The 21,109-nt window shown below is 42.1% G+C and overlaps 1 protein-coding gene across 3 annotated transcripts in view; it reads right to left on the reverse strand.

Moving 5' to 3' along the window:
• The window catches only part of pleca (plectin a), a 117,194-nt gene that overhangs the window by 78,839 nt on the left and 17,246 nt on the right, over window positions 1-21,109 (reverse strand). Inside the window, exon 1 of one of the 3 annotated variants that reach the window (XM_034093824.1) lies at window positions 4,695-4,837. The exons of the other annotated variants lie outside the window; for them this stretch is intronic. Coding sequence (XP_033949715.1) covers window positions 4,695-4,740 — 46 coding nt within the window. The 5' untranslated portion in view covers window positions 4,741-4,837. Of the gene's footprint in view, window positions 1-4,694; window positions 4,838-21,109 lie in introns of those variants that run through there. 3 annotated transcript variants of the gene reach the window in all.

The raw sequence follows: 21,109 nt of genomic DNA on the forward strand, positions 1-21,109 counted from the left end.
GTTGAGGGGAAATAAGGAAGCAAATTATAGTGGGATACTTATTCATCACTAAATGGGAGATTACAATCTAAACCATATACTTATACGTCATGAGGAAACCACATAATAACCCCAAGCATGCTTTTAAGTTGGTTCTGGAAAGCCTACATGTTGTTTATCTGTACAACGGAAAGCTCCAATCAATAAAGTTTCAGTAGAAGGATTTTCACCTCATGACCATTAAACGGATAGTTCCGATGTGTTGTGGCGTGGTTAACGCTTACTAGTCCCTTTAAACATCAAAGTCACACAATTATACAAATGAAAATAACCGTTATGCGAGGTAAAATGTGATGAAGTGTACACTTAAACTGACATTTTTTTTTTTTTTAGTGGGCTTTTCTTTTTATGTTTCTAAATTACATTATGCGGACACACTCAACACAGCTGCACATGCTAAGCTGTTACTGGTGTCTGATTCTCCAAGCTCACAGGCAGTACACTTAAATGGATAGGTAGGCCATATCATCTCCCCTTTAGGTGACTGGGTGTTTAGAAAGCATTTGCTTAAAGCTATATTCTGTTTTTGGTTCTGAGTTTCCTTATCTGAATATCTAATCAATTAAACAATATCAAATATCACCAAAACACATGGATTTGTTACAGCTTAATTATCACCTGTCTAACTGATGCTGCAATCACAAGTGATGTCAAAACAATGTCACATGGTATTGCCGACAATAGCAAGCACTTCCTGTCCGTCTCTGTTCATGTTATAGACACAACGGTCTTCCCTCGGGCTGCAGGTTTGGAGACAACAGCTGATGACCCAGAATCACCTGCAGAGCTCATTAGCAGGCTGTCAGCCGTGGCGTGTGCTCCGTTCATAACTCTCATTCCAGTTCAAACCAAGGCGATCCCTGCGTGAGGTTGTCTCACCGTTATTGTGGAAAAGGGAATCCACGGAATAATTCCAAAAAGGACTAGTGTCATTGTTGGTACCTGAACTTGATAAGCAGAACACAGCTTTATTATTTATATGTGTACTGTATGCTTGTCGCCCCCTGAACATATTAATCTGGGTAGAACTTCTGTATTCATGTTTTTATATATATAATGTAGCCGCTTCTTTTAAGTGTTATAATTAATCAATTACTTTCTGAGTATCTGTGTGAAATATTGAAGTAGCTCTGCAAAACACAACCTGCCACTGTCAGGAAACCACTTTGTCGCGTACGTCTGAAACACTAAACCGCCAGAGGTCAAGAGCACCTCAAGGCCCAACTTTCAAGCAGGCATATAACACACAGGAAGCATCACTCACAGTCGTGCACTGTTGAGTTGGAGAAGTTGGAGATAAAACAATGCAGAAATCAGGTAAGAAACAGAAGAATGCTAAACAAAAGAAAATACATTTTCAGAGTTAAGTAAGAAAGTAAATAAGAAAGAAAAGCTTCCATCAGTGGCGAGCCATCAGGCCCTCTAGGCCCTCTCTGAGAGCCTAAGATATTCTAAGCAATTATATTTGAAAAGATTAAAAAAAAAAATTCTAATCATAAATCGATAGATCTATGATCGATAGATGTATGATTAGCATAAGTTCGTTCATGATGGCTCATGTCAGTGATAGTGATGACATCGTTGCGAAATGATTAACCGAGTCATTTTCAAGATTGAGATACAATGATAAGTGTCTTGTGTCAAAGCGCTGATTCTGTACAAAGTGCCTGGAAATAGCTCCATGCAATGTGATGTAATACGTTGGAGTGACAAAGCATCAGCTGAATCACCCCGGTAACTAAAACGAGTTCATTGTTAGTTCAGCAAATTCAGCCCTTTGGCCCGTTTTCAGAGACCTGCATAAGCCTTAAATGAGCTCAGAAATATCTAGGTCAAGAACCCAAAGCTGTCTGGAAGACCAAGGTTAAAGTGAGAGGAATATCAAGATGCTTTAAAGGGTGAACTCTACCGTCAGGAATGAGTCATCAAAGCCATGAGTCAAAGTGGCCCCGCGTGTCCCCACACACAGGAGAGCAGCAACAGGCTCTTGTGTCAAAGCGCTGATTCTGTACTGAGTGCCTGGAAATAGCTGACAAGAGCGCACAATGGGAGCAATGGTCTTGAGGTGACGACATGCTTACAAATGAGGTGAGCTTCACTAAGTAAGCAGCAGTGTTCAACATATTGAGCAACTCCTTTGGGAGTGCTCAGTGAAGCGAGGGAGCTTTTGTCCCAGGAGCTCTGTGGAAAACATTCTCAGCCTGTCTGAGTGAGCAGGACGTCTTTAGATGCCTCTCCAGGATCCTTTAAAGGCCCATGCCATCCTGGAAGCTGCTCCAGATCTGACCACATTTCTCCAAACAAACCACAAGTCCACACAGAACAGCTTTTTTTTTTTCCACTCCTTTTGGCTCTCACTAGTTGGGTTGGGTTCTGTCGCCTCAAATGTGAGGCTTTCTGTCGCTATAATTGTCAGTCAGTGTGCTGTGAATCCTTTACTTAGTGAGATATGTGCATACAGTATGCTGAACATTGAGTCACAGGCACACAGTGAATGAAGCACTCTCAATGGCCTGAACATCTTAATAAGTTGGAAATACCCACCATGCAGACAGTGGTGCCTGCAGGGCATGACATATAGATGGAAGGAGAGGAGCAGTATGTGAGTATGCTTAAGAGGCCTTAGGGACAGAACTTACTCAGAACATCCACACAGTTGGGTGCATGCCAACAATAAGACTAAGAGTTTGATTCAAAACAGAATTGGCCTTACTTTGCAAGTTAAGCAACATACCATAATACCAAGCCCTGGAGAAAAGGGTTGGGTATTATTAGAAAAAGTATGATACCAGAGTTTTAGACAATACTTTGTTAATTTGAACAGAATCAATATTCTTACATACAAACAAGAACTTCCCTATAAGTAAATTAAAAGTGACTGAAATATGCAACAATGTTATCTAGTAATAGAAAACTACACAGTATAGACAGCAGGCAATAAGACTGTTAAACAACTGAACTGCTGAAACAATTTCATAACATTCATCTGCTACTTAGTAATTATGTATCTAATATATCCAATAACTTGTATATAGACTCGTATTGCACTATTCCACTTTTTCTCTCTCACTTTTTTTAGAACTATTTTTCTTTTGCATTACTTTTAATATAATATACTTTAATATTGCTTTAATATTGTCTGCTTATCTGTATTATTGTGTTGCATTGTTGGAGAAGCCTGTGACCTAAGATTTTCAACGACATAATTACTCTGTAGCTACAGTTGCAAGAAAAAGTGAACCCTTTGGATTCTCCACACATAGCGTTGTGTGTTCCTTCCAAACAACTCAACTTTGGTTTCATCTGTCCACAGAACATGTTGCCAGTCGTGCTGTGGAACATCCAGGTGCTCTTTTGCAAACTTCAAACGTGCAGCAATGTTTTTTCTGGACAGCAGTGGCTTCCTCCGTGGTGTCCTCCCATGAACTCCATTCTTGTTCAGTGTTTCACGTATCGTAGATTCGTCAACAGAGATGTTAGCATGTGCCAGAGATTTCTTTAAGTCTCTAGCTGACACTCGAGGATTCTTCTTCACCTCATTGAGCATGCTGCGCTGTGCTCTTGCAGTCATCTTTACAGGACGGCCACTCCTAGGGAGAGTAGCAACAGTGCTGAACTTTCCAGGTCATTCCAAAGGGTTCACACTTTGTCTTGCAGCTGTATGTTAGTTTGACAACAAAGAACCTTGAACCTTGAAAATATAGGTTGAAATGATTAAGGGATCAATGACAAAACTGATGTTTTGCTGTTTTATATCCAATTAAACTAAATATTTGTGGTTCTGGACTTGTGGTCGGATAAAACAAGGCACCTCAAGTAACCTAGGAGATAGTAGTAATGAGGATTCTTTCACTTTTTTGACATTTTAGACAATTCATCTAAACAACAATTGCCAAACTAATTTGATAATAAAACTGAGTTGCGGCTCCAATCTCAATAATAAAATGCTTGTGAAACTGATCGTGCATTGGAACGTTTCTGATTGTTGTCAGAGACATACAGTATTGCGGTCAATAGTATTAGCTTTAATATCAAGCCCGAATGGAGAACTAGCTGCAAGAAATGAGACTGAGAAGGATTGTATAACTGGATTCTGACACCTCCAGGTCGTGGGATAGCTATAAGTGGGAGGAGCACACTGCTGATGGAAACACTAGATGTAGGAAACATCTAACCATGCTGCAGCCCGACGAGCAGCAGAACAGATGGAAACAGACTTCCTGCACATGTTGTCCTCTGACCAGGCTGAACACTCTTATCTCTGACTGAGGGGCAGGGCAAAGCACGGCCGTATCCCTGCTGTTACCGCGGCGATGCAGCAGCAGTCACTCTGCATCACCCGGCGCAGACGCAATCACTGTGCCGCATGCAGCAGCAGCAGCAGCACAGCTTGTAAACACATCCTCTCTGCACAATCATTGCCCTGACCCCTGATCCCTCTGCTCACGCCTGGACACAAAGAAGAACAAAAGCTCTTCATCCACAAACAGCATGTCTGACAACAGAACAGGGGATTATGATACCTCCATTTTACCCGACAGCCCTGAAACCATTCGAAACTGAACTTTTTCCCAAGCGATGAGGACGTCCTCACCATCGTGGGAAAACAAGGCAGTCCAGAATACGCTAGATATTGAAAAAGGCGTGAGGAGTACCTTTTAGAGAGCTGATCTCATGCTGGATAGATCTTCCATGGTCCATGCTCACTGTGTCTGCAAACCGACGAGTCAGGATGCTAACGTCTCTCCGCTAACTGCAGCCTGTGTCTCCCTCTCTCCGCTCCGCTGCTGCCACAGAAGTTGGCAGCTTAGTGTTTTTGTTCTCCCTCTCTCTCCTGCCGGCTTGCACATAATCACTGTCAGCAGAGAAATTGTGAAAGGAAGGAAGGAGCCCCCTCCTTTCTCTCCCACCTCAGTCTCACCCCTCCCTGATGTTGTCCCATCCCATCCTTGTGGTGCTCAGGGAGGCGCCTTAACCAATAACAGTCAGGTTGCACCATCACATCACAACAGTGTGTACAGCGGAAGGGAAGCAGCCAGGGCAGAGTGTGAAATGATGACAGATTTAACTGGTGCTGTATGTGAAGTGTTCATGTTCATTCCCAGATCAAATATGACTCTATAGGTCTCTAGGAGTTACAAATAAACAGTTTACTTTGACATGTGGTGTTATAAAACTAGATATCTGTTCAAATAAAAAGTATAAAATCAGGATAAAGCCCCTGTCACACTGTCCCGAAATTGACACCCGATGGACACACGAATATGGAATTGTGAATTTCGCACGAAGATGGCCCCGAACCACACACGAAGGCAACATTTACATTACATTTAAGACATACAACTGCAATGAAAGTACCAAAAAGCAATTATGCCCTCGGGCATTCGCCCCGATCAGAGTGACGGTGAATGCACCGATGATAACACGAAGATGACACGATTTGACAATATGCCCTCAATCAATCAATCAATGTTTATTTATATAGCCCAATATCACAAATGTTACATTTGTCTCAGTGGTCTTCACAGTGTGTACAGAATATCAGTATGACAATACGACACCCTCTGTCCTTAGACCCTCACATCGTACAAGGAAAAACTTCCAAAGAAAACCCAGTTTTAAAGGGAAAAATGGGAGAAACCTCAGGGAGAGCAACAGAGGAGGGATCCCTCTCCCAGGACGGACAGACGTGCAATAGATGCCGTGTGTAAATTGAAAAGATAATACATTTGCAACATAGGTAGTCCAAATGTTTGGAAATGCATGTGTGTATAATAGGAAGATGAATCCACGAGGATATCCATCCAGGACCTATGATCCAGGACCACAGCCACGACTCAAGATCCAGCGCTCGCGATCCAGGACACAGGACCGCAGGATCATCCATGACTCCGGATCCCAGCGTATCCTCACAGCGTATCCTCACGAGTGCCTTACGAAGTTGCCGCTCACGAAGTTGCTGCCGGAGCCTGAGAAACTCCACCGGCCGTCATACGATGGCTTAGATGCCCTCACGAATGGCCCGATGTTGCTACGATCACAGCCGAATTTGAACATTTCCTTTTATCGTGCGTCCATCGGGTGTCAATTTCGGGACAGTGTGACGGGGCCTTGAGGGACGTGTTAGGGCTGTACAAGGGCGTGGAATCAAATGCACGATGCAGAGACAAACAAAGTATCAAAATAAAGTGTTTTAATGTAGACAGGTCATAACACTGAATACATAAAGCAATTAAACAAAACCTACTAATACACTAATCCAGCTCTATGGACGATAACTCTATGGACGATGACAAAATGATCTTACGCTGGAAGGCTTGGAACACACAAGACAATCTGGCAACGAGACAGGGGAAGACGAGAACTATATATACTAGACAGTAGGGGTGTAACGGTACACGTACCGAAATTATTCGGTACGGGCCCTTCGGTTCGGTACACGTGTGTACCGAAGTGTACCGAACGAATATAACGTTAAACGTAAAAAATTGAACGTGAACAACTTCTTGGAAGTAATCTCAGGTGCTGCGTCGCAGCATTCAGAGTAATTTGCTCCCATTGTGTTCAACGCGTCATAGCGAGCAAGTCATTTCATTGGACGAGCTGGTCAGAGGGATGCGTTCAAATGTAGTCAGTAATTTGAAGAACTGTCGAAAGTGCGAACGCAGATAAAGTTGAGCTCGAAAATCCTCCAGCATCATTGAAGTCTCCGGTTTGGGAACATTTTTTGGTTTCGCAGTTACGTACAAGGATGACGGACAAAGACAGGTGGACCGAACCAAAGCTGTTTGTCGGCATTGTTCAACTAAAATTGGTTACGCGGCTGGCAATACATCAAACTTGCACACTCATTTGAAAAGGCATCACCCGAACGTGAATATCACCGGTACCAAAAGACTGAAGTGCAAACCCAACTCCTATTAGCATTTAAGCCTCCACCAAAAAGTTCAGACCGAGCCAAAGCTATTACAAACGGTAAATATCCTTATGTTGCCATGTTAGCAAAGCGCTACCTGGCTGTATCTGCTACTACCTCTGTCCCTAGCGAGAGGGTGTTCTCCACAGCAGGAGACATTGCTAGTGCCAGCAGATCTGCCCTTTCGGCAAGCAATGTGGACAAGTTCATCTTTCTATAAAAAAACATGAAATGACAAGCAAGTCCTAATGTCAAACTGGCTGCTTAGGTACTAGTACAGTACAGTACAAATACAGATTATTTCAGTTAATCGAAAAGCTGCACCTTAATGTTTATTTTATTATTTATTTGAGTGAATATTCATAGTTTAATAATAATTAAAAACCCAAAACTAATATTTTATGTTTTGTGAGTACTAGTACAGTAAAGTTCAAATACAGATTATTTCAGTTAATCGAAATGCTGCACCTTAATGTTTATTTTATTATATTTTATATTTATTTGAGTGAATACATTATTCACAGTTTAATAATAATTAAAAAAAAAATATGTTATGTTTTGTGATAATTTTTTCTGCTGTACCGAAAACGTACCGAACCGAACCGTGACCTAAAAACCAAGGTACGTACCGAACCGAAATGTTTGTGAACCGTTACACCCCTACTAGACAGACAACACCAAGTGAAGACAATTAGACAATCACAACCGTGGGAAAACAGACAAGGCAGGAAACGTACTTTAGACACATGAGGGTAGACAAAACTATCAAAATAAAACAGGAACCTATCTAAACACATAACATGACAATCTTAGCAGAGCCGTCTACGCACAACAGGACGTTTCCTTCTCCCTCAGGACAATGGCGCCAGTGACTCAGCATTACCTCCCCCTATAAAACTAAAAGCCTTTCTATTTTAATGAAAAGCGCTGCAGAGGATACCTCGGATCTCAGGGAGGGGCTCAGATGACACAGCACTTTTTTAGTTAACTAATCTTTGCAATCAGAATGAAATGAAATGATGGCACTTCGAGATAGATTGAATTACATTCCCATGACAGCTAATGAGAACTTCAAATTACACACATTTTAAATTGAGTGTGTTCAAAAAAAGATATTAAGCAAACGATCCAATCCAGCGGTACAAATACACAAATAAAGGTTTACATTGTTAGAGTGTTATTTTAGAAGATGAAGGTTATGCTGCCTTTGACTCAGCAGTCTCTTCAATCCTCCAAAGACTGGCTGGCCCTCTGCTGTGGCGTGTCTGAAGTCAGCAATACTGAAATTGCTATGCCGTCTAAGTATGAATACATTGACAGCCTCTACATTTAAGACTTTGACTAGAAGTGGAAAACATATAATAATACGTGTGTGGAGTATGTGAAACTCAGAATTCCTAGTTGGCAGAATTTAACTAAGTAAATTATTTCTATTAAAAAGGATCAGCATAAAAGTGTCCAATATGATCTGCTAGTGCCTCATAATAAAACGGGCCCGATTATGCTTTTTGTGGTTCTCTTATCTGTAGTGTGTTCGATAGATTTGTGTGCACTTAAATGGTCTGTAAAGGCAAAGAAATCCCTAAGTTCCTCCAGAAGGTTAACCAACAGAGCCGGCCAGCTAACCAATCAGAGCAGACTGGGCTCTGGTGTCAGACAGAGGGTGAAAAGAGGTGCTGCAGCACAGGCAGTATGAGAAACATAAAGAGCTGTTTGAACATTAGAGCACGGAGACATGTCCCGGTAGCAGAGGGATACAATATGAATATGAAATCTGAAAATGAGCACAAGAGCGCCCCTTTGAAGCCATAACAGTTTTCTTTGCCGTAGCTAATGTCATAAAGTCAAGCTAGATCGATACAAATATGATTTGTTTCTACTTTTAGAAACTGATGTGTCGATGCAAGATGACACAGCAGTCTGGAAAAAGATTATGAGGAAAGCCAGCTCAGCTACAGGGGAAGATCCACGAGTAACTGAAAACACAATCCACAGAACCTCGTCTAAATCAGAACACTTTGCTAATAGGATTATACTTTGCTATACGGAGAAAGGAGAGGGTGAGTCAGCCGTTTTATTCAGGCTGATGAAGCTGAGAATAACTCCTGGTGTATTTGTGTCTGTTGAGTGTAGACGTGAGGATCGTGCAGGTGTATGTGAGCTGTTTGGTTTGAATACGGCAAACTATTCATGTGTCAGCCTCGAGTCATGAGAAAACATTGGCATCCTACGGAATACGTGGTCAAGCACTGGACTTTAGCCACTGTTTGATTCCCGTGTGAAACCGAAGTTAAGTTGTTTTTAACGACAATGCTGCAACATGCAGGAGGTTGTCATGTGACGTTACCGAGTCACGTTTTAAACATTAACCTTAATCTTTTTCGTTAAACTTAACAAAATAGTTTCATGGAGTTCACTGGAACTGGGATGGAGTTTCATCATTTCACGAATTATTGTGCAATTTTGAAAAGCGTGATTTACATTAAATGTAGAAGCAGAAAATCTTTCTTTTTTGCGGGGGACATTTGGTTTTGTGAAAGTTGTTCCACTATAGAAATAAATATAAGTATATATATATTTTTTTTTTATAAACATAGGAAATAGAAATGTGCGATAAACAGATAAAATATAATAGCATGAGATATTAAAATGTAAAGCAAGAAAGACACCAAAAAAATGAACATATTTATAAAAATATGATACAAGCACAAGGGAGTCCATGTGGTGACGGGGGTGTCCTCTAAATAGGCTTATGTTCTGGAATAAAGAAGAATCCCACAATATCAGCTCCAGCTCCCTCATGTGATCTGATCCATTCCACTCTCCTATAGGACAGATGTCCATGTGGTCCCGTGCTTCAGGGCCACAGCTCCACACCGGTTCAAGTTTCAGAGTCAGTGCCATTTCCTGCTCATGGTCCGTCTTCCTCCTAATGAATCGCTCCGTGGCGAGACATCTTGAGTGCAAAGGTTTTAAAGAGCATCCATTACAATTCAATAAACCTTGCTATGTTCTGACTACCTGTCTAAAATGTTCTCCCGATCCAAAGGGCATAACTTTGACAGCTGATTTTTATTATAAAAGATAAATAGCTGAAATATTTCACTTGGCCTGCAAACCCATCACAGACAGTAAACCACAATAACAGCATTTAAATATGTCCTGAAACTAAACCAGGCCTCCTTTGCAGGAAACATAAAACTGGCATTAAACTAAATAATCGGGGGCAAATTATCTATATATAAATTCTTCAGATACAAAAGCAAGTTTTTCCATCGTAGATGTTCAACTTGTAAATTCAGCTCGTTTTTCCAACTTTAAGTGATCCTACGGTTTCTTTTTTTCTAACAGCGTGATGCTGAATTCAACAGCCTGCCTCTGACCTCGCACAGTAATTATTCATCCTGTGCCCAATCAGCTGCCAAATAAATACTTCAAGTGTGAGTAAGACAGAAGTATCCATTTAAAACACCTCTATTGCAAATTGCATTACACACTGATGTATGTTCAGCCGTGGGCTATAGCACAGTCTTGGGCTACAGTGGAGACATTATTCAGGGGGGCTGTAATGACTCCTTAACCATCCACACACAATCAATGAATGCTTGTCGGCACAGATCCAGTTTCAGGCAGCTACAGCTCCAGCAGCAGCAGGGAGGAGATGAACACTGACTACTGTTTCTGTGGGCGAGGAATGGGGAGAGATTAACTCTTCAAAGGACGACAACAGCCCCTCAGATTTAAATATTAAGTTTGGGATATATTTATTTACTGTAAAGAGATCAAAGTGTGACAGTCAAACTTGATTCAATTATCCAAATGTTCCTACTTGCTCAATACTGTAAAAGAACAAAACATGCATTCTTTTCCCATTTATACTGTTTAATCAAATATGTCACTTTCTTGTGACTAACAGAGGTCTGCTATTCCCCAATCTGAGGCTCTCAGACGGACTTCTCTCAAAGCCTTACTCCTGAGAAGGGCCATTCCTAAAACCAATAACGGCCCTTCACACCAGAATCAGCCCTGATGAGCCTTTGTCTTACTCTTCCTTGGTAGACCACTTTGCAGGTGGTACACAACCTGGGAGAAAGCAATGACATGCAAACATGACTCTTTTGACAAATGTACATTCTTTCAGTAAAACTGTGAATTTAAAAAATGCTGGGATGATAGAACCCAACCTTCCTGACAGCAGACATCTGGACACAGAGCTAATGGATGTTCTCCATCTAGGTGTGGCTGTCTCGGTGCCAGTGAGCCCTGGAAGGGAACTGGCTGAACGGAATACAGCAACATTCTTTAATGTTATTATTTAGATAACAAGTCAAAGTGTGCGCTGTACGAAGGGGCTATTGTTCTTGGTTTTGTTATACCACTTTGCTGTTCAATACAAATAGTTGCATTTAATCCCTTTTCCCCCCAAACTCTGCATTCACTCCGAGGTGGTGCACTGTGATTGGATCGAGGTTTGCTCTAAATGGCCCGAGAGCCGCTTTCTGTGATTTCTGACTGTAGGGGCAGCCCTGCTGAGATCAGTGCCGTGTGGAGAGAGGTGAAGAAAAGAGCTGCAGTGAAGAGTAGGGTGACGGGCTTCACACCAAAGGGAAGAAGCCCCCAGGTGATGACCCATGATGGAAAACAGTAGGCAGTCGCTGTCAGGCCTCACCTGAAACATCAACTTGTCTACAAACAAATATTTGTTTAAACATACTATCATTAGTGATAGGAAAAGACGGTGGACATTTTGTATATGTATATAAAGTATTAACTGATTCATGTTTACCTTAGTTCATACAACTGTAAAAGTTTCCCCGGGCGCCGTTCAAAATGGCAGCCCACTGCTCCTAACACTAGGATGGGTCAAATGCAGAGAAAAAATTTCCCCACGGGGATTATAAAGTATATCAAAAAAAAAAAAAAAAAGAAGAAGACTAAGGCATAATATGTATATCTTGGTACGTTCAGAATACAGGCATTGATGCCAACTATCAGAGAGGAAGTGTAAGACATCGGATACATCGGCAAATAAAAGCGTGTTATATCTGTCCCATCACTAGACACTGCTAAACTAAGTTTTTGTGCAATTTATTTTCTTAGAATCAGTTAAAAAAATATCACATAATGCAATTGTAGAATTTTAAAAGACGACAAAATGAAGTTGTGTTGCTAAATGTCACCACGTGCCAGGTGGGCCACATGACTCCACACCGGAGAGAGTTTATGTTTCTCTTTTCACGCAGCTGTTCAGTACTGTGTCGGAACTCAATCTGAGACACGGTTAAAAGTCTCATTTCTCTTCATCAGAGGACCTGATACACCCCCTGCACCCCTCTCAGGGATGTGCCCCTTCCCACTATTAGAAGTTGGAGCAGTACCAGGACACTTTGTAGTGGTGTACCATTCTCAGCCACTATTTGGGGGGAGGAGGTGTTACTGTCGGTGCCTTCCAGTGCCGTCTCGATTCATTAAAGCGATATCAAACTCCAAGAACAGTTGGTGCAGCCCATCGACACACACATATACAAACAGACAACAACCTAGTCAGGGAGTTAACTGCCTGCAGCTAAAAATAACCTGTTTGCGATGGCCACTCCCTGCTCCTCTCACACGTAAAAAAGGGCAAATTCAACAGTTTATAAGCAAAACCGTTTCTTCATCTTTAGTGTCAGCATGAAATCCCCGTGAGGCCAACTCTAGAGCAGGTAATCACATGAAAGTAGCTACAAGTTGGGCTCCTCTTTTTTTCTGGGTGATGTCTGATGAGGTGTTGAGGTGCGTAAACTGCATCCCCCCAATCCTGCTAACTCGCAGAAACCTGAGTCAGTGTTGGAACAGCAGAAAGACTCAAAGATGGTTTTGGTGAGTTCCTTTGTTTCAGTTGAGCTTGAATTAAGTGCCTAAAAATTACTTGATTGTTGTGGCTTTGAGGAGAGCATATTATTTGTGAATTTTATATGTAAATAAATGATTATAATTGTCCAAATCCCGGTTGATTTTAATTACTATACAGTTTATCCACTGAAATGACTGACACATAACAACGTGCCGGAAAAGGGGCCATACTGTAAGAACCAGAGGCTGACGGTCACTACTGCAGAAGGTTTAAGAGAGCAACTAGAGGGTAACGTGTGTGCGTGTGCGTGTGCATGTGTGTGTGTGTGTGTGTGTGTGTGTGTGTGTGTGTGTGTGTGTGTGTGTGTGTGTGTGTGTGTGTGTGTGTGTGTGTGTGTGTGTGTGTGTGTGTGTGTGCGTGTGTGACTTGCAGACAGAAGAAAGAGAACACTTAACAGTGTCAGTGTGTACACCAACACAGGAGGAATGCACTAACTTTGTCAAGATGAAAAATGTATGGTGAGGCCCACTATCCCTCAGATCTACCACTTCTAAAGACCCACATTCAGGCTGCCTCTTTACCCTCTGTAGCACTGACAGATATCCACTAGAGGCTGTTCTCGGGTCAGCCAGAGGAACTGTTTATCACCAAAAGAAAACAAACATTCTGCGTGGATAGTTTAACTGTAACCATTGGAAGACGTGAATCCAGAAGAAAGATTATGTACAATACTTCGTACAATACTCTCGCAACATCAAGCACTCATGTGTGCAGTGTTTTAAACCTTGTTTTACCGTTAACTTGTCAGTCTTGTTTTTACTTTGGCAAATAAATATATGCATTGCATCTAAAGTTGAATATTTGAATAGAGTCATTCATCCTTTCGAAGTCCCACAGCGGAGACATGTTCAAAAGGATTCTGCTTTAAACTCATCCTAGTGATAGGACTTGTGGGAGGCGATTACATACAGCTCCAAGGGACCAGTGTGAGGGCCCACTGCCTAGCTCACAGGCACTTCAACATTACTTAACAGCTGGGACTTCAACCAGCAAGATCTACAGAACGAGCTACTGGGGCCCTTATAGCCTACAGGAAGGTGCAAGTTCATTCATTCTCAGCCTTTAAGATACATTTAACCAGGTGAGACACAATCCATATAAATGTTGTAATTGTTGAATAACAATTACAGATCCACAGCTCATAGTTGCTGCTATAACGAGAGAGGGTTAAGCAGTAGCTCTGGGCAGGGTTTCTTGGAAAAGACTGGCAGCAGTGCTTCCCAAAACTCAGGCACCCTGCTGAAAATTGCAGTTCATGCCAGCTAGCTCTACTGACATTCCTGGCATTAGTCTGGCTTATTGTAGCATGCCAGAACCAGGGTGTTGGCACCATTGTTCTACCCCCAAAGACCAGCGTGAGGCCAGGGCCTCTGTGTATCCTCATACCACACAGTAGTACCCAGGCTAGGGTTAAAAGGGGGCACTTGAGTAAATGAATAAATACACACAATCGACACATGTGGGCATAAAGAAGGCTCAGAGTGCAACCACTCAATGGGGTCTATATTTCTAGCTCCTCCCAATCGGTTATAGTGTAACCGCACGGAGCACTGTGGCAGGATAACATGACAGGTTGCATCTGAATGCATCCTGGAAACTGAAATGTCCCAGCGACCAGACACTATTTCTCTGCCGGTGACATCACCCTCACAGGCAGATTAGAAAGGCATCCTTTCATCGTGTCAGGCAATACCACCCCACTACTCCAAACACTGTGGGAAAGTAAACACTGACTTCAAACTGTTTCATCACCTGAGGTTCATCGTTAAAACAACTCTTTCTGCTTCTTTCTTTCTCTTGAGACTCTGTAAAACTGTAAAACTGTAAAACAGGCAGCAGGAATAGATGGATGTATTATAATAGGGATTCACCACATGGACTCTTTTTCCAGGCATGAGAGACAGTAGTTACCCGTTCTAATTGCCCTTAGCAATAAGACAACAGAATTGTTAACACAGCTCTGACTCTAAAACAGTTCACTACATTTATAGTTGAATATGCTACAACAAAAAAGATACACAACTATAATAGTTAATTAAAAAACAATTAATGACATAATATGTCAAATCATAATTTTAAGTGCTTCCAACCACATCTAAACAAAGGTATGAGGAAGACCACGTGATTTGGTTGATCTTTTCTGATAGACTTTGAGATTAAAATAACTTCTCGTGCGTGTTATAGTCTGGCAGCATAATTACCGTCAGCTGTTATTGGCTCCCTGGTGTTGGGAAGACGGTAATCCTCCACTCTAACGCAAATCCCATCTCAATTACAGAAGCTCTACTCCGTCCTCTCCAGGCAGAGTTCCCTTGACATGGCTCATGGTTCGGACGTGCACTTGTTCCAGAGAAAGAACCAGAGACACAGTAAATCAAGTCATCACATCTGAATGTCATCAACCATCAAAAGGGTTTGTGTCCCAGTGAATGAATGTGAAGAACACACTACTGCCAGATGAAATGGCACGATGGCCAAACTGGTCTGACTGCAGAAACAATATAAAGACTTTCTGCCGTCAGAGTCAATATATCTACCCTGATTGAAGAGCTCCCTACGCCTGGATCCACTGCTGATGTTAAGGTGTTGGTGGTGTCAGTATGACGTGTGCCATGCCTATTGGATCCCTAACAAATCACAATCAGGTTCTTTACTGTGGCCTTTGTTTCATTTCTGAATATGCTCATGGCTATTAGCGATCATTTCTCAGTGCACTAGCCCGTTATGCATGGGCGTCTCAGCCATTATATGAGGGTGGGACAAGTCTCCCCCACCTTTTAAAATGATTAGTTTAGACCCCCCACTTTTACTATGCAGAAAGTCTGTGAATCGGTCCACTCGCCACTCGTTGTAGAGCGGTGTGTCAGTGCTTCATTATCAAATCCATTCCACTCGCTTATTGTGAGAATGCCCAAATCAATGAAACTCCGTGCCATGTTTTCACTGCTACTTTGTAGCAAGGCAGATTCTCAGAGCCGTTCACATGCTGCGTTTTTTGTGTAGCTGTGTCTTTAGTTGTAAAAAGATGCGCGCCACAGTTTCCACGCTGCGAGGCTCCGTCGCTAACGGCCCGTCCACACAGCGGCGTGCGTTGAAGATTCCAACGCTTCTGCCCATTCACTTTTAATGGGGTGACGTCACTTTTAGCCGAACTGCATTTTGGGAAGCGACGTGGAGCGTTGCTGGCGTTGCTGGCTTCAAAAGTTGAGCAATGTTCTTTTGAACGGAGGCGTCAGCCAATGAAATCCCGTTTATGCAAATCTGCCAGTACAAGCGCTAGCGAATCAAACCGCGTGTATGCTGGGAAAGACTACGCAGTTCATTTCCTCATATTCCAAAAAATGGAGGGAAAATTCATTATAGCGGTAGTGAATCACCCGGTGCTGAATGATCGGTCTCTGTTCATCTACCGGGATACAAACCAGAGGAGCGAGGCATGGAGGGAGGTGGCAGAGACAGTGGATGAAACTGGTAGGTTTTCGCCTGTTTGGGGATTTTATATCCAGTTTACTTCGTTTTAACATTGCTATTGCTTTGTATGTCGGGGGCAAGAGATTCATGTGATTGGTTGTTGGTCGCGTTGCTCGCAAAAAATCTCCAAGCTTCAGATACGCCCACCTCCAAGCGTCAACGCACGCCGCTGTGTGGACGGGCCGTAACAGTTCACAAGCGTGCTCCACTAGCACCCGGACATAAGGCGCTGTTATTAAAGAGGTGCAGGGAGAGCTCTCTCCTGTCAGACTGAGAGGCTGATAACTACAGCTCAGTGAGGTGAAGGACTCTCTGTTCAGATAGTTCACTTTAGTCTAAGTAGTGGCTCTCAAACGGTTTGGTAATCATTTATTTAAATAAGTATTTCCAAGGCACTCCTTTATATGATCATTATAGTAATAAAAAACAAGAGAATAACAGGTATGACATAATTCCAACTCATACTATAGGACAGTAACACAAGAATACAGTTTGAAAGGGGAGTGATTTGTAAAATATGCATAAAGCAAAAGTAAATCTGTTTACAGTTCTGTTTCATCTGGGTGTTGTTGAGATGTATCCATAGATGTAGTCCCTAATGTTGCTCTCAAAGTGCAGCAGATTGATGCTTTTAACTTTTTAAAAAATCTTCTTGATTACGATTACATCTGCCTTCCAAAATCACAAAGTGGTGTCAATTTGTGGAGATTACCCTGCGGAACAAAACCTGAAAGCATCATAATCGTGTTTTTGCCAAAAGATGTAACTTTAATTTAATTTCTGTAATATTTCAAAATCCAAAGCAGAAATCCTGCCGAGGAAGCCCTTGGCATGATAACACGCTCGTGGTCGGCTTACAGAGAAACGTCTTCAATGCACCACTCTATATCAAACGCTTGAAGAAGTTACCCGTGACAGGTATTTGTAATTAGTCATTCGTTTTATAGTACACAACGATCCATTTGAAAGATGCAATTCATTTGTTAAGTAATAGTCAAAGTAGAAGAAAATATGAAAACAAAGCATTTGTCTTGGTTTAAGAAAAGCAACATCTTTGGAGGTACAATATTTTTAAAACAGTTCAGTCATACAGTCCTGTCCAATCACTCACACACAAGCACACACATCATGTTCTCAGCTGCACATGTGAACAAACAGAGAGCAAACAGGTCATCTTACAAACTCATGTGAAGTAGCAGACAGGTGAGAGGACCCTGCTGCAGCACAGCATCCTGGGTAATCTCCAGTACACTCACTGTGGCTGGAGTGTAGGTGTGCATTTATGTGGAGAGATAATATATGAGAATGTCCTCTCTCAACAGGGGTCATCAAACTGAGAGACCATAGAAGGATACCCAAGCGGCATACACTGTATTCCTTATGTCCACACACACAGCCAGGGCCGCTTTAATGCACGGGCTGACCTGGGCTGAAGCCCGGGGGCCTACGGAGATCAGGGGCCTATCATGAGCCAATTAAAAAAAAAAAAAAAGCTTTTTATTTCGGATGTTTTAAAACATTTTTTAAATAAACAAAGTCTTGGCTTTCAGAATAAGAAACTTTTATTTCCAAAATCACACGATAAATATATTTTTGAAGCTTGTAAAGGGAAGAAGACAGCTCTCCCTCCACTCTGCTGTTCTGCTGTTCCCCTCCGCTGAAATTATGAATGTGAGGCGTATAGTAATCATAGATAACACGGCAGGGGTTTCAAATAAAGAAAGTCTTGGCTTTCAGAATATTAAACTTGTTTCAGTAAATTCAGATGATAAATACAACTTTGAAGCTTCGGCATAATTACAAGCGGAGAACGGAGTAACTTGACGTCACAGCAGGCATAACAACAGCCGGTGTTTCTCGTGAGTGTTTTTCCTGGGAAACAAATATACACACACACACACACACACACACACACACACACACACACACACACACACACACACACACACACACACACACACACACACACACACACACACACACACACACACACACACACACACACACACACACACACACACACACACACACACACACACACACACACACTCGTGAGCTTCCCCCAGACCAGTAATCCAAACGAAAATATCTTCCCTCCGTAGTATTTTGATAATTTGCTCCGCTAATCAATCAGATCGATGGATTCCAGAGATTTTTCTCAAACATGATGACTCCGTAACAGTCAGTGGGCACCACTTCACAGCCAATCAGAATGAGAATATGTTTCACATGTGACTTATTCAAATTGCGACTGAGTGACAGAAGAAGGTTGTTTAGGAGAAAAAGTTTGAGAAGAAAAAGTTTGAGAGTGGCGCTCGGGAAAGGAAATTGTTGAGGGAAAAGGAGTTTCGAGACAAGCAGCTATTACAAAGCATGCCGAAGCTTACAGGTTATTTGAAACCTGTAGGCCAGGATGAGGAGGAAGGACAGCTGAGTTCTGTACCGAGCGGCCGCGGGGCCTCAGAGCCAAGTAGGCCGTCTGGTTCTGATAGCGATGGAGTAGCGGGAGAGGAAAAACAGACAGGAGGGATGTTGGAGGAGATGGAGAGAACGATGAGGACTTGCTACGTGGAGGGGAGCCAACGGCAACCGGACAAATACATGAGGGAGGCCCGATACGTCACTCATCTGGAGGAGAGGACCAGGCGCGCGTAGAGCAGAGTGGAGAAGTGCGATCACAGAGCCTGCAGAGGCTATACATGACTTTGATTTGTTGTTTAAATAGGGGGCCTACAAAACCATCAGCCCCAGGGCCTGATGGCAGGTTAAGGCGGGCTTGCACACAGCCTGCAGGGGCGAGAGAGAGAGACCGAAGAATGAACATGCCAAGTTGTCAACAGCTTTAGTCTGATGGATTCGTGTATTGGTTTCCAACTGCTATGAATTTATAATGTGATTAATCCAACATTAAACTGCGTGTTGATTCTAATCAGATTATGTCAGCAGATGATTGACAGTTTAGCGAACAGCAGACGTGCAGTCGGAGGCCTTCTCATTTCAATTAGGAGTCATTTCACTGTAAGAGCCTCTCAGCTCTTCAGGGCTTAACACAAACAGTCAATTGAAAGGCTGCTCAAAGTATTGAGGGTAACAGGACATGTAGAGACATACATACACACACACCATTTAAATATATAATACAAAATGACTGCAGTGATTACACATAATTACACCAATCCATCAAACGTTACAGTCTAGAAGCCAAAAAAAGCTTTTTGATTATGGATTATGGTCTTTCTGTAAAAATGATATATTGTTTAAAGGAATTGTTCAACAACACCTTGGGAATAAACAAAGATCAATAATGTTAATTTGCTACCTAGAACTTAAGATAATGGCCAAACTCCAGGAGCATTAACGTTAATCTAAGGACAGAGGGTGTCGTTTTTTTTCTCATACTGATATTCTGAACAATCTGTGCTGTTGTATTTGCTGTAAAGTGTCTCTACTGTAGGCTATTTGTATTACAGCACTTTGGCTCCACCAAAAATCGTTTATAAATGTGCTATATAAATAAAACTTGATTTGATTTGATGTTCCTGGCCAATAAAAAGTCTGCATTGTGACACCAATCTCTCGTATGTACATTTACGGTATAGAGTGCAGCGAATGAAGTGTTTGTAGGCCAACCTGGAAGTTAGCATTGCAAGGGATCCAGCAACAAAAAGCAATGACTCCATTTGCAATCTGATTTCGGAGTATTGCAGGAATTACATCTGTGGCTTGCCATAAATGTAATTGCCAGAAGTAAATAACTAACGTTACGCTTTAGACAAGACTACTTCCCCCATGACATCATGTCACCATCACTAAACGGAAATCACTATCCACTAAACTTGTTACCTTTGTTAACCATCACCTGGCTCCACCTAGCACTCTATCGACATCAGTTTCTCAAATAACTCTCACTATCAGCAAGGGAGCAAATACGATTATTCTCCTCAATTTCAAATGAATATCCATTAATGACAATCCTCAGCATTTATAGTCCTTACACAAACCTGAATAAAAGTTGTTCTGGTCTCTTATATTCATATTCAAATTTATTAGGGCTGTCAAACGATTACAATTTTTAATCAGATTAATCACAACTTAAAAATTAATTAATCATGATTAATCACCATTCGAACTATGTCCAAAATATGCCATTTCTTTATGTATATTGTTGTGGGAATGGAAAGATAAATGAAAGAAGGCGGATATATCCATTTAACATACAGTATCTATGTTTATTATAACATTTTTCTGTGTGTCAAAATGAAAGACAACCCACACACCTATCAATCATCAAACCGTGGGGTCTTAATTCATTACGTGTTGATTTCTATCAACGGGGGAGTACTTCAGGAAAGTCGACAGAGGGGGGGGGGCGCCCTGGTGGAGTACTTCGTGACCACAGAGTGTGAACGTTGTGATCAGCTGTGTTAACGCAGTTGTCCAGTGAAGGGGGGGGGGAAGTCTCCCTCCTCAGCCGGTTGGCGTAGTTTTGGCACAAGTCCGTTGTACAGACCGACGTTAACAGCAGCCCTGTATGTGCACACGGAGACCGAGTCTGTCGTCCGGTGATCTAACCGCCTTCTGGAAAAGCTTCACAAGTACGTCGGTACGCAAATGCGCTTTGTGACACAAGTGACGGTACGCATTTCAGATTACGCACATAACCTGCGTACCAGTTATGTGCACCCCTGTATCAGAGCCATATTATTACTATTATATGGCTCTGCCCTGTACTACAGCAAGAGTATTCTCCGTCGGGACTTCCTGCAACAACACCACGCCGTTATCAA

The sequence above is a fragment of the Pseudochaenichthys georgianus genome, chromosome 11 (assembly GCF_902827115.2).
Source record: "Pseudochaenichthys georgianus chromosome 11, fPseGeo1.2, whole genome shotgun sequence".
NCBI classification, from domain to species: Eukaryota; Metazoa; Chordata; class Actinopteri; order Perciformes; family Channichthyidae; genus Pseudochaenichthys; species Pseudochaenichthys georgianus.